Raw genomic sequence first — 15,000 nt, forward strand, 5'->3', positions numbered from 1 at the left:
TAAAAAAAATGCTTATTTTGAAGCATCCTGACTGAAATATTTAGTAGGAGTCAAAATGTCAAAAAGATCTCATTATATGAAATGATTTTCATTTTGTCCTCCGTTTCCTCCATACACATTTGAAATGATTTAGGATCATATATATTTTTTTACATTCTAAATTATACATTATAAACACCCAATCAAAATATTGAATCATGGGTGTGCAAGTGGGAGTCAAAAAAGCTATACTTTTTTCAGATGCATTCATATAGTTATTCCGCACTTCTATATGCGGTGTAACAACACAGGAAACAGAAACATGCAGAAGACAGCACAGTACAGTTGATTCATCTGCAAGCAATGAAGAGCTCTCGCTTGTCTACCCTGCAGGGTCGCATGGTGAGCGTGAAGAATATACTGGACTCTGAAGCTCTTCAAATGCTTGTGGCTGAACCACTTGTAACACCAATCAAATATAGAAACCTAAGCGTAAACATTCCACCCGGAGTGTCTTTCGCGGTGGTGTTACAGTGGAATTACAGTCATGTGTGTTTGCTGTTGAAAAGTGCGTAGAACAGGCAGGGCAACTCACAACTTTAGCCGGGCCTGGGACAAAGTAAACTGAAAGCCCCCCCCCCCATGCAATACATACTATACAACGTCATGAGTACACAGTTCTGGGCCCCCTCCTCTGCCTGGGCCCCCTCCTCTGACCCCTTTGCCCCCTCCCTGCTGACGTCCCTGGTGTAGAACTACGAGCAAAGAAAACCAAAACTGTGTTTTTTGCTGCCCTTGTCTGAATTCCTGCAGTGTTTTGGTTTTGTGTAAACTCTTGAAAGGACCTTCATGCTGACCGCTGTTGTTTAGGAACTCAAAACGACAAGATGTTTGTTAAAAAAAAATCTGGGGGCTAAGCGAGATTTAAAGCCACATTAAATTCTTTCCCAGTTCAGTTGATTGGCAGTCATTATAGTCCATAGAGTAAATGCACAAATGTTTCTGTGTGACATGTATGTATGTAGAAAATGTATGTTAATTTTGCTGTCTGCTGTTTTGCACAATGTGGATTCCATATTCTCTGTTTGTGTGACAGCTTACAGTATGTCTTTTCCTGTGTCACAGACATTGTGAGACAGCACTTGAAACCCTTGTCCTTAAACTACTTGTATTAAAAACTATTTCTAAAAGAGCTCAGTGAATTCAAAACCGTAAAATGAAAATATAACATGAACTATGAAAACATTCCCTGACTGCAGGGAAGAGGGGATTGTGTAATTATGAAACGCAGACGGACATCCATTTCCTTTGTTTACTACCAGCTGTTGCTAATGACAACAAATTCAGTCGAGTTTATGCTCTTAGGACCATTGCCTTTATTATTGCACGAGAATGTATTGTTATGATAGTGTCTGGTATTGGTCTGAATGTTTTTTGTTTATCTTGAGATAATTTGATTACTTTAAATGATTTTGGAAAACCAATGTCCTGGCAGCCGAATTTCACTAGGAAAAAGTGCATAAAAAGTGCATCATCTTAATGTGAAATACAACAAATGGGGAAAAAATCACAAAATGTACTGAGACACTAAGATGAAGTGTTGATCATTGTTGTAAGTCAGTGCATACTAGGGAGATTGTATTTTTCCCCGCTTTCATGAACTGACAGCCTATGCCTCTGCTACTGGGTGGGAGACGTGACGCCTTGCTTTTTCGTAACATTGGTTAAAAACCTACAAAACTGTTATTTTCCTTTAAAAAACAAACGTCAATGAAAGAGGATGTGATACATTATGTTTCATATTAGTCTTAGATGAGAAGAAACATTTTTGTTAAGATTTATGTAAAGGTTTATGTCAAATTTCCTGCGGTGTGACTGTAACATTAATGAAACAATATATAATAATATATATATAAATTAACCAACAACATTTTGAATAATGTATGAAGCATTTGGCATGATTGCATAAATCTTAACTTTAGATTAAGATATGTGAATGTGGAAAAAACTCAAGACAATAATATTAACTACAAGTTCAATTTCGTAACACAAATTGCGTCCTGTGGGGTGACATGTATGTCAATGTTTGTGAATGGGCAGCTGCAAGGCCAACTACAAGGGTCTTAAAGACTGGCTCCTAACCAGTCAGTACCTCAGTTATTCGAGAGTGCTGTGGAAGTTTAAGGTGACTCTTAACCTCTTAATATGTCTTCATATTGCAATCTTTCTGTCACGCAATGCTTAGGTTCATTTTATGGTGTCCTGTGGTGTGACTGCTCTTATAGGAGGAAAAAACGTTTTTTTTATTAATGAAATAAATATTAAGATTAAACACAATATCATTATCAATTTAGCATGAGCTCAGATGTCAGTCATGTATACAAAAGGATTAAAATGGCCATAATGCAGGGAATTCCCTGTGGTGTGACTCCATTTTCCTGCGGTGTGACATGCCTATGCTATGTGTTGATGCAGGACACATTTTCCCAAAAATGGCAAAAATAAGGTGAAATTCCACAGACCACTAAGTGCTTTATTTTTTTCTATTTTTTTCCAATTTTTATCCATCATTTTTTTTCAGGAATTTGAAAAACTTTTTTTTTTTTTGCGTTACGCCCTTAAACGTCAACCACCCTATTACATTACTTTCACTACATTATTCTATAATTCTCTTACATGTACAGTATCAGAATGTCCAGAGAACCTATTTCTGGAGGAACTAGAACCATGCAGTAAAAAGCCGAAAGAGTCAGATTTGAACAGGTCTTGGCCCAAAGCCCACTAGCTAGAATAGACACCTGCTGACCAGACCAGATAAGAGGCCAGCACAGATGTCTTTGATTATTACCACACAAATCATGTTCAAAACAAAACACTTAGAAAGTCCAAAGTGAACATTTCTCGCATAAACTAAAGAACTGGGATCAGTTATCACAAATGGAATCTGAAATGAAAAGACAAAAAATAAAATGTTGGTTACTAGTATGGATCTACCTTGATACATCGATCTTAATTTAATTATTTAATTTAATTTAGTTGAATTTAATAATAATACCCCAATTTTAAAATATTTCATAAATGAATACCGAATACATTATTTTGTTCCAACTTTCAGCTGAAGTTAAAATAAGTTATCACAAAATTGAATCAAGGTCTGCAGATCCAAAATGCATTTCAGAGTTCAAGCCACATTTTTCAACAGAGGAGGATGTTACTAAATGTGTCTGAGAACAGTGAGAAGAGCGTTTTAGTGACACACCTAATGTTCAGTGTGCTGGAGCATTCGCACATAGTTTCTCTTTCTGTTCTATCATTACCCTTGGATGACGCTTTTATCCAAGGCAACCTACAGCTATGTTCAGGGTATTGATTACGGTCCCTTACGGAGCAATGTGAGGTTACGTGCCTTGCTTACATATATAGGCACTGTAACAACTATGTAATATCAGATACTTATGATGTACGTAATGAATTAACTTCAACTTTACATCTCTGTTGTTGAATGATTATTACTGTACACTAGTGATGATTATTATTGTATACGAGGCCAGTGATTGAACTGATTGAGTGGTGGAGTAGCACACTGTCCCGTAGTTCTTGTTCTTATAATGATGACTAATGCTCAAGTTTTATGCAAAAAAAAACCATATTCATTATTTCACAAAAAATGCCACTATTGCATTTGTCTTTGTCCCTGATGTCTGAATGTGACTTTACTTTGTCTTGAATTTGGTTTTAGGCCATTCAACTTTTTTTTTTAACTGCAAGCCAACTAGGTTGCTTTTTGAAGGACAGAGAAAGACTTGTGCAACATTTTACAAGTTTTCCAGTGTAGGCCTAGTCCATGCACAGAATGACAATCTGAATTTGTCATTTGTATGTTCACTCAATATACAGTAGGCCATGCCTTGTGATTTGGCCACAACCTACTTGATGATAAAAGAAAATCACATCTGTGCATGATTTGGAACTTTTGCAACAAAAGGTGTACAGTGCTGCACATGGTTTCTTTTAACATGGACATTAAACTGTTATGCACTTTGGAAGTAGATAAAAACTCCTCCTCTGCTAAACTATTTTTGTTTTTAATAATAGCCTTAGATTAAAATTGAGCATTTGCGCATGTGCTTCTATACAGCTTGAAAAGATAACGTACACCCAAGTTTCAAAATTCTGACGTCTGTCTGTGATATTGCAGCAACAGGACTATGCCAAAGTCCACGTGAACAGCTCTGAAGGGGCGGAGATTTGAGATTTGGCAGAGAGCGAGACGGTGTTTGGAATGTCAGCAGCAGTGGAACCCCAAGCCAGGGCATGACGCGCGCCACGGCTGCCTCTCCAACAACACCCAGCGTGCCACTCTGACTGTCAAACTGGCGCTGAGTACGACTCGATTCAAGGGACAGTGATCCACTTCACAAAGTTTCCTTGTGTGAAATACACAGGCCTGGGAAGCCTCGATCAGCTGCTGAAGTCAATCACTAGTCAGACCAACTTAATCTACAAAGGAGGCACCTAAGCTTGAAATATATTTTTTTAGTTCAGAGCCTGGATGCAATTTACTTACCAACTATAAGATATGGTCACGTGCTACTATTCCTAATTTTGCTATTTGCATTTATTTATTTGGACAATCTTGTATTTAGACTAGTTAGTATTGCACCATAAATTTACATTCTCCTCTCCACCAGTATCCCATTCTGTTCTTTTCTTTCTTTCTTTCTTTCTTTCTTTCTTTCTTTCTTTCTTTCTTTCTTTCTTTCTTTCTTTCTTTCTTTCTTTCTTCTTATTGACTGTATACATTATAATATAAGCTGCACAGCTATCCAACGTACATTCAATATTTCTTGTGGATTTTGCCATCTCAGCCTACTGTAGAAACGGTTAAGAATTGGGTGTTGCTAACGCTTTCACTAATGCTGTGCATCATATTATATAATTGCAGTTGTGGAATGTAGTGAGAGGGGGATGAGGAATGCAAATGGCGAACCATAGCACTGTACTACACTGTGGGCTAGGACAGACAGACTCATGACCCTTTTATAACACAAGTTTAATTAAAATGAGTAATAAATAAATCCACAATACTAGTGTAGATAGCCTATGCCTGTCAAATCATTGAGTGTAGGTGGCCCACGGTGCTCAAAATAATTTAAAAGGACGTTTAACCCCTAGCCTATAACGCGTCAATAAAAATGTAAACATATTACCTTGTTATACTATAAAACACATCAGAGAGCCGGTGGCTTGGCACACTGCTCACTCCCTGGCGAAGGGCTGAGAGTGCTTTCCATCTATTCATCGGCTATTGACAACCTCTCCCTTCTCTCTGTGACTGAAGCTCTCTCTAGCGCTGCCAGTGGACAATCAGACTCACACACCCACCTTCAGCAACACTCGCCTTTGCACATTTCTTACTTCTTCTCTAAAATACATAGGTAGCCGAAGTAGCCTATTCTAGCTTAGAATTTGATAGGGACCGTTTGCGAAATTGTAGCAATAGCTCCACAATCCACCAGAAACACAACATGGAGTCCCCTCCAGATCCAGCGAGCGACCCGGGCAACAGCGCCTCGGAGCCGGCTACCCCGGTCAGGGAAACCCCGGTAAACCTGGAGACTCTTCGGAAAGCTGACCACCAAGCCCCGGTTCGGAGGCAGAGCTGTTCCAGCACCAACAGAGGTAGGGGACAGTCCTCTTGTCTAAAGTAGAAATAGTAATTGAAGCATGGGGTCGATGCATCAAACTTCAAAGTGAAATCCTGTGGATGGAGAACTTGATCCGCCTTTCAATGTCGTTTTAATATCTGCCTTAATAATAACGCCCAAATATATACACACATGCCTTATTTGTCTCATATTTATTTCCAGTTCATTCGAAATAAGACACAAAGCTGCCTCAGCTTCCAGCGTGGAATTGACAGATCCGAGCATTGTGCGTGATTGGCTAAATCTGGCAAGGCAGATTGACTGAAAATCACAGTTATGTGTAACTAATGGCAATATTCATCACAGTACATGGCACAGACGTTTATTGAATATGTGGTGTTAGGGCTACATTATAAACACATCATTATCAAGGCTGCAACATTGTCGCACAGTGAGTGTTTGAACCCAGACTGTTTATTTCTCAAGGTTCTTGAATTGAAGTTGGGGAAAGTGCACATGCACTGCTCTCGGTCACTGGGGCGCTTCACCAGCCTTCATATTTCTACACGTAAAGCTGTAAACATTGTCAGTGACATCAAAACAAATCACGTGTATCGAAATGTGTTAGACATTTTATTAACGAGAGACGTTATTGCGTGGCTTCTCGGCGCGAGCATGGGAACTCGGCTTCATGTGCATGGCAACCTTTTTGGTGACGGTAGCCTAAGCGTTGACAGCTGGCTTGGGGCGGACATGTCACATCGTACTCGGTCATCTGTCACGAAGATAATGTCCACTTTTCTGACCAGTGTTAATGAATACAATGCTCGATTAGGTTCCGTATGTTTTACAGTAGGGACAGTATTTGGCCACACCCCCCTTGACTGCCTCCATTCAACTTCAGCCGTCCAAGTTCACTGTAAAATGTATTCTGCCCAAGACAAGAGTATCAGCAAATATAATCACAAGTGCACCACATAACGGAATCACTCCCTGTCTTTATTACGCGTATTGTTGTGTCGTCCTTTTGTTGCACATTTCCTCGGCGGAAGGTTATATTTAGGCGGTGAGATGGTGAATGTGGAATGTAAGCTGGTTATGTAACAAGTTTAGCCATAAACAGAGACTCGCGAGCGAGGGAAGAGAGAGGGAAAAGCATGCCATATCTCTTCCCTATCTGTTAGGACACCGCTGTGCCGGGGGGCCTTGCCCTCACCATATCTTTGATAACCTCTATATACATTTTTTTAAAAAGCAGTCGCGCTCAGTTTGCCCGCTTGTTTCACTTTGGAAGTTGGTACTAGTCTCCAACCGCTGCTTAGTTATGTAATGACTGACAAGTAGCGAGGCACGAAGGCAGGCATTTCGTCTTGTATGGATTTTATTGAGTGAATCTCAGACTGAGTGTTTTTTTTATGGTGAAGTCTAGCTGTGTTAGACACTCCTAACCTGCTGACACATATTTACCCCCACCCATTTCTGCATAGGATTAAAGTGCATCTGGTAAGGAAAAGGATGGGAAAAGAAGGAACGAACGCCTTATAGTTTGTTCTGTTATGTAACAACTCAGCAGAATGGATGATAAAGAGACAGAATGTTCAGTGGGACAGTCCCTGCTCAGTAGGATTTACATTCTACTACCCAGTTGAGCCTGAGTAGCAGCTCATTTATGACTGACAGGGAAAATTCATTTTGAAAAGTATTCCATACCTAAGCGGAGTGCCATAGGCTCTCGGCAAGCTAAGCGGAGGATCGCAGTGCACAGTAGGCCTAACAACAGGTGAGAGTTTAGGCCGAGGGCAATTGGACCGTTACTACGTTATAGTAACCTGTGATATGAAAAACAATAATTGGCTACCGACATGGCCACTGACATAGTCACTGACCCTACAGCATTGAGGCATGGAATGAAATATGATTGACTGTAGGCCTATAAGTTAGGCCCTATGCGGATATAAACATTTCTTATATTTCCAGTAATTGCAACTGTTGTTTTATGAATACACCACATGGGCAGAATGGACAGGTAAACTTAACACTGGTGTTGTGAATGTAGCTTGTGACATAGGCCTACTGATTGGAAACCAGATGGTATGAATTCAATAGCCACAAAGTTTCTCTGTTGCATGTTCCCTCAATACTTTCCCTATCAGCTCATTTAGAACTATTGGCCTAAGTTGCTCCCAGTTCGACTAATATGCGGTTGTGGTTTCAAAATACAGGCTTGGCATAATATCTCAAAGTCCTTGAAGCTCAGTCACCCAATTGCACTGTATCTATCTAAGAGGTTCTCAGCTTTCAGGTTAAGCCACAACAAACTTAAACAAGACTTCGCTCTGGTGTCAGCTTTCACTGAACACACCGCTGCTCTTTTGTTGTGGTCGCTTCAGAAGAGGTCTTTAGGACAGATCATATTGTGCAATGTCTGGCAAAATACAGTACCATTCACTCACACAGTAATCGCCCGATTCTACAACTTTTCTGTTCATTCTTATAGTAATCAAAACTCTCGCTGCTCTTAGTGCCTGCCACTAAGCCTGTGGAATACTTCTGTGATCACAGAACAAAACTCATTTGTACGTTATTACAATGTTGTTACAACACACACACACACACACACACACACACACACACACACACACACACACACACACACACACACACACACACACACACACACACACACACACACACACACGTGACGGAGGTCATCTTGCACCTGTTCACCCCCCTCGGGGATCGAACGTGCGACCTCGTCAACTACAACGATTCGGCAATGGGAGACACAGTACGATACCGCTGGGCCAAGAGACTAGTCTCTCGGCCCAACGGCACGAGACTGTATGAGGCTATCGGAGGGAGGTTTTACCAACGTTCCACGCCAACTCTGTGCTAGTTAGCCTCCGTTACACTCTCCCCCTTAAACCTCACTCCCATCCGGGTCACGGCACCACTGTGACGGAGGTCATCTTGCACCTGTTCACCCCCCTCGGGGATCGAACGTGCGACCTCGTCAACTACAACGATTCGGCAATGGGAGACACAGTACGATACCGCTGGGCCAAGAGACTAGTCTCTCGGCCCAACGGCACGAGACTGTATGAGGCTATCGGAGGGAGGTTTTACCAACGTTCCACGCCAACTCTGTGCTAGTTAGCCTCCGTTACACACACACACACACACACACACACACACACACACACACACACACACACACACACACACACACACACACACACACAATACATTACTGAAATACTGTTTGTCAACACAACTTTGTGACATATTCTTCTTATGACTTATGATAGAGTTTGGGTCAGGGTGACAATGTGCTTGTGTCAGGTGTTGGCTTGCTGCTTTTAAATGAGAAAAAATAGAAAAAATGCACTAGGCAGCATTCGACATTAATTGTGTTCACTGTTTTGAATAAAGCCAATTTTGCCACAGGGAACGTTGCCGTGTTAACCAGTCACCTTAGTGGTTAACCCTGAAATTGGCAGGAGTTGCCCTTTAACCCTGAAATGAAGTCAGGCAAAGTAAGTCAGTGTTGATTGAGGACAGGACGTAAGTTATTTGCAAACTACACACACGTTTTTATGGTTTTTCATAAAATATGCTGTATAGGGTTCTATATTGTTAGGAAATCTCAACTGTTGTTTCCTGTGTTGTGATGTGCGTGTAAAACCAAGTGGTGGAGGGGTGCATAATATCACCAGCGGTATCAAGTGGTTTGTGTCTACAGACACTATTTCATCTGCAGTTGTCTGGCGTCTTAAGAGTAGTCGTGAAGATTTGGGGTCATTTTTTTACAATGCGTCCGTGACATTTTGCTGAAAGGAAATGGAGTGTTGTCTTGTGGTCTCTTCTTGTGTCCAATACTGTTATTTTGTGGGATTGAAATATGCACAAAGCCACAGAATAGACTCGTTGAAAAAAAAAAACCCCAACAAATTGTTGTGCGGGCGTATTTTTGAGAAAGGTATAAAATTGCCTTTGGTTGATGGCTCAATTGGAAATAAAATCACACCAAAACAGGAAATGATGAGGCAGACGATTGTGGCTAAGAGAGTTTTTGTTTCAGACATGTGGATCGCTTGTTTGAATTACAGTGTTCAGTCTGGGAGGCTGTTCTCCAGCTTGTCCACAACAAAACCCGCAGCTCAAGCCGACGGTCTCCTGCTGAAAAACAAAATTCCAATTTCGTTCCTTACAGAGGAACAAGCCGAAGCTCTCCAGACACCCTGAGAAGAATTCCTCTATTCTCTCTCTCTTTCTGTCTCTCTCTCTCTCTTTCTATCTCTCTCTGTCTCTGTGTCTGTCTCTCAATCTCTCTTTCTCTCTCTCTCATTCTGTTTCTGTATCTCTCTGTCTTATTTCTCTCTGTCTCTCTTTTTTCCTCTGTTCCTGTCTCTTCATCTCTGTATCTCTCTCTCTGTCTTTCTCTCTCTCTCTCTCTCTCTCTCTCTCTCTCTCTCTCTCTCTCTCTCTCTCTCTCTCTCTCTCTCTCTATCTCTCCATCTCTCTCTCCCCCTCTCTTGCTCTCTATCTCTATTCCTCCCCTCCTGTTTGTCTGTCTTGTTCTCTCTCTTGCTGTAATATATATATATATATATATATATATATATATTACTCCAATGCGGGTGTTGTAGTATCAAAAAGCAGACGAGCAACATTCACAGTTTTAACCCTGAACACTAATACCGGCGCAGCTTTAAAGGCTTAGTATAGCTGAGCCTTCTTGAAGACAGCCGTGCGCTACGCTGCGGTGCCGCAGAAAACAAGCCTCAAAGTTCTGAGGTGATCATTAGTCAGGGGGGGGGGGGGGGAGAAAAAAGAAATGTGTTATTTCTCAACCTGCAGGATGTGACGGGGGCGCTGAGGAGGCAATCAATAGAAATGTGTTTTTTTGTTTGTTTATCGCTATGGGAGCTGGGAAGCCGACAGGGGGGGGGGGGGGGGGGGGTGCAAAGGGGTCAGCTGTCCCTGGCCCAGGGAAATGGGGGGCCCATAATTGGCTCCTCATTGCATTTTATGTATTGAGTTAGGGGGGCCCTTTCAGATGGCTTTGTCCTGGGCCCAGCTAAAGCTGTCAGCTCAGCAGCCCTGGCTATGGGAGCTGGTTGAGGTGGGCTGTGGTGGGCTGGGATACAGCTGGGCTGAGCTGGGCTGAGCTAGGCCAGGGTGGGGTATGGTGGGGAAGGAAAGGCTGAGGGTTGAGCGGGACTTAGCCTTAGACAAGGGGATTTTATTGCCATTGAGCCGCAGGTGTAATGAGAGGCCTTATTCCTTACTCGCTGGTATCACCCTCCCCCGTGCCACACACATGCACGCATACTCACGCACACACACACACACGCTCGCACACAGACACAGACACAGACACACACACACACACACACACACACACACACACACACACACACACACACACACACACACACACACACACACACACACACACACACACACACACACACACACACACACACACACACACACACACACACACACACACACCTATCCACCCCCCAACCAATGCCTTTTTAGTGTCTAACTAGCATCATCTTCAGCTCTGTACACATGTCTACAATGTGTGTGCGCATCTGAGTGTGTGTGTGTGTGTGTGTGTGTGTGTGTGTGTGTGTGTATGTGTGTGTGTCTACTGTCTACTACACACATACGTGTGCGCTCCCATAATTGCACTTAGAGGGCTTTATATCATTCAGTGGAGCTGGGATTGGTGTGTCATGGACTTGTTGTAATGATCGCTCGCCTGATTCCCGCTCGTCTCTGAGGCTTCACGTGCTTGTTCTGACTTGCGTTCGCTCCGCTCTCCTCCTCTCCTCTCCTCTCCTCTCCTCTCTTCCCCTCTCCGCTCCGCTCCTCTCCACTCCTCTCCTCTCCTCTCCTCTCCTCTCCTCTCCTCTCCTCTCCTCTCCTCTCAGCTCCTCTTCTCTCCTCTCCTCTCCTCTCCTCTCCTCTTCTCTCCCCTCCTCTCCTCTCCTCTCCTCTCAACCCCTCCTCTCTCCTTCTCCCTCTCCTCTCCTCTACTCTCTTCTACTCTTCTCTCCGCTCCTCTCCTCTCCTCTCCTCTCCTCTCCTCTCCTCTCCTCTCCTCCTCCTCTCCTCCCCTCTCCTCTCCTCCTCTCCTCTCACCCTCTCCTCCCCGCTCTCTCCCCCTCTCCTCTCCTCTCCTCTCCTCTCTGCTCTCCTCTCCTCTCCTCTCTCCTCTCTTCTCCTCTCTCCTCTCTTCTCCTCTCCTCTCCGTTCCTCTCCTCTCCTCTCTTCTCCTCTCTTCTCCTCTCCTCTCCTCTCCTCTCCTCTCTCCTCCTCTCCTCTCCTCTCCTCTCCTCTCCTCTCCGCTCCGCTCTTCTCCTCTCCTCTCCTCTCCTCTCCTCTCCTCTCCTCTCCTCTCCAGCTGCACAGCACAGCAGCAGAGGCCCCGGCTTAATTTAATTTGCCTGCACAGTACAGTAGGACAGACACCGAGAAGGGAGAGAGAGAGAGAGAGAGAGAGACAGAGAGACGCACTCCCAGACAGAGACGAAGAGAGAGACAGACACAGGCCGAAATAGAGAGAGATAGAGAGATATAGAGAGAGAGAGAGAGAGAGAGAGAGAGAGAGAGAGAGACAGGCCAAAATAGAGAGACATAGCAACAGAGAAAGAGACGCACTCCCAGACAGAAACGGAGAGAGAGAATGAGACACAGGCCGAGAGAAAGAGGGTGAGAGAGGGAGAGAGAGAGACAGAGAGAGAGAGGAAGAGAGAGAGAGAGAGGCAGAGAGTGAGGGAGTGAGAGAGAGAGAGCTGAGACTTCTGGCCAGCCATCTGTGGACAACTACTCTGTAATTACGCGTTTGTTGGCATGGCAGGCGGCAATAGTTTGCTCTTTTGTCAGTGCGTCAGTCGTAGAGAAATAATATGTGTATAAAAAAAGGTGTGTGTCATCTGGCATTGTGCTGAAGGACTGTCTTGGTGTGGAGGGGACTTTTGCGATGATGTGGGGGGGGGGCAGTTGGCCATAGTCGTTGGCCGTGTGTGCAGGGTGATCTAAGGGCTTGTGGTGTGTGTGTGTGTGTGTGTGGGGGGGAGGGTTGTGGGTGGTTGGAGGTGTTCAGAGCAAGTTTGTGTGTGTAGCTGGCCACTCGAGTGAAAGACAGACTATGCGTGAGAGAGCGAAAGAGAGAGAGCAAGGAAGTGTGTGTGTGCGACTGTGCGTGTGTGTGTGTTTGAGAGTGAGGGAGAGAGGGAGAGAGGGAGAGAGAAAGAGGTGGTTGATTTGAGGTTGTTAATGAAACAAAAAACGAGAGTGTCTGACACCTGCGTCTGAGCGCTCGCCCCGTAAGCGCTACTGCAGATGTTGAAGCGCCTCCAGCACTCGCCACCTATTTGTCAAGCACACACACACCTCCCTCTCTCCATCCCTCTCTCCATCTCTCCATCCCTCCCTCTCTCCCTCTCTCCCTCTCTCTGTCTCTCTCTCTCTCTCTCCCCCCCCCACCCCTCTCTCTCCCTCCTTGTGTCTGCGTCTGAGGCTGAGTGAGCCTGCTGGCAAGTTTGGTCAGCCTGCCGCAAGGAAACACAGAGAACAACATTCAAACCAAATCAAAACAAGAAAACCCAAAAAGCTATGAATACCAAATATATAGTGTGTGTTTGTTTGTGATTTGCTGATGTGTTTTGCTTTCATTAGCCGAGCATATTCTGATTTTTGGCTGTGTTGGCCTGCGGCATCAGGGCTCCCTGAGTGTGTAGGCCCGTGGCTACTGTGTCCGGTGCCATTTGGTCTTTGCCTCATCTGGAGCTGTCTGGTGTGTATGGCTGTGGGATGGATGTGGGACGGCTATGTGCTATGTGATGTGGATTGGTATGGGGCAGGAACCAGACTATGTATTATTTGGTGTGGTTGAGATGGAGTTGACTTGTCTTGTTCGGCACTATTTGGTCTCATCTGCCGCATCTGGAAGTGTCTGGTGTGGATCATGGATGTGGGCTGGAACCAGGTTATGTGCTATTCAGTACGGAGTGGTATGGAGCTGGCTGTGTTGCGATGTGCTATTCAGTACGGAGTGGTATGGAGCTGGCTGTGTTGCGATGTGCTATTCAGTACGGAGTGGTATGGAGCTGGCTGTGTTGCGATGTGCTATTCAGTACGGAGTGGTATGGAGCTGGCTGTGTTGCGATGTGCTATTTTGTGTGGATGTACAGTATATAGAGCTGGTTGTCTTGTAGCGTAGGCTACTATTCTATTTGCCTTAGATCCTCGTGTTGTTGGTCGTCTCCTCCAGTGCTCACTTGATGTGTATCGTCTGGGCCCTCAGCTGGTGTTTCTGTTGTGGAGGGTCTAGGAGCAAGGGTGTTAAACTTAAATTCAGAGTGGACCAAAATCAAAATCTGGGATTAAGGTCAAATTTGGCTCCCGGGCCTGAGTTTGACACCCCTGTCCTAGAGCCTGGCTGTTTCCTGTGCTGGGTCTCCTTCTGGTTTTCCAGAGCTGTAGAACGGTAAAGGCCAGAGCCAAAGTATCAGCACCTGAGTTTGACACCCCTGGTCTGGAGCCTGGAGCCTGGCTGCCCCGGTGGCTGTTTCCTGTGCTGGGACTCCTCCTGGTTGTCCAGAACTGTAGCACTGTGTAGACCAGAGCCAAAGCCACAGCCATGTGTCCTGAGCCAGGCTGAGCTCTGCTCTGATCTACTGTGTGGTATTTGGTGTGGCTGGCTGTCTTTGGCGGTGCGACTTGATGTGCATCGTCTGGGCTCCTGGCTGTCTTTGGCGGTGCGACTTGATGTGCATCGTCTGGGCTCCTGGCTGCTGTCTTTGGCGGTGCTACTTGATGTGCATCGTCTGGGCTCCTGGCTGCTGTGTCTTGATGTGCATCGTCTGGGCTCCTGGCTGCTGTGTCTTGATGTGCATCGTCTGGGCTCCTGGCTGCTGTGACTTGATGTGCATTGTCTGGGCTCCTGGCTGCTGTGTTGGCGGTGTGTCTTGATGTGCATCGTCTGGGCTCCTAGCTGCTGTGTTGGTTGTCTGGGCTCCTGGCTGCTGTGTTGGTTGTCTGGGCTCCTGGCTGCTGTGTTGGTTGTCTGGGCTCCTGGCTGCTGTGTTGGTTGTCTGGGCTCCTGGCTGCTGTGTTGGTTGTCTGGGCTCCTGGCTGCTGTGTTGGTTGTCTGGGCTCCTGGCTGCTGTGTTGGTTGTCTGGGCTCCTGGCTGCTGTGTTGGTTGTCTGGGCTCCTGGCTGCTGTGTTGGTTGCACTTTACTTGACACAGGCGTAATATGCATGACATCACAGTGTCATAATAGTGTCAAACAGTCACAGACATGCTGTCAATGTCATAGACGTTTTATGGTCATGAAAAGTTGACATTGTTAG

At 44.8% G+C, this 15,000-nt stretch overlaps 1 protein-coding gene across 1 annotated transcript in view; it reads left to right on the forward strand.

The window, feature by feature from the left end:
- Positions 1 to 5,335: 5,335 nt before the first annotated feature.
- roraa (RAR-related orphan receptor A, paralog a) overlaps positions 5,336 to 15,000 on the forward strand; it is a 542,001-nt gene continuing 532,336 nt past the window's right edge. The window contains exon 1 of the mRNA XM_063197641.1: positions 5,336 to 5,661. Within this exon, the coding sequence (XP_063053711.1) occupies positions 5,508 to 5,661 (154 nt within the window). The 5' untranslated portion in view covers positions 5,336 to 5,507. The remainder of the gene's footprint in view (positions 5,662 to 15,000) is intronic.

The sequence above is a fragment of the Engraulis encrasicolus genome, chromosome 4 (genome assembly GCF_034702125.1).
Source record: "Engraulis encrasicolus isolate BLACKSEA-1 chromosome 4, IST_EnEncr_1.0, whole genome shotgun sequence".
Taxonomy (NCBI): Eukaryota; Metazoa; Chordata; class Actinopteri; order Clupeiformes; family Engraulidae; genus Engraulis; species Engraulis encrasicolus.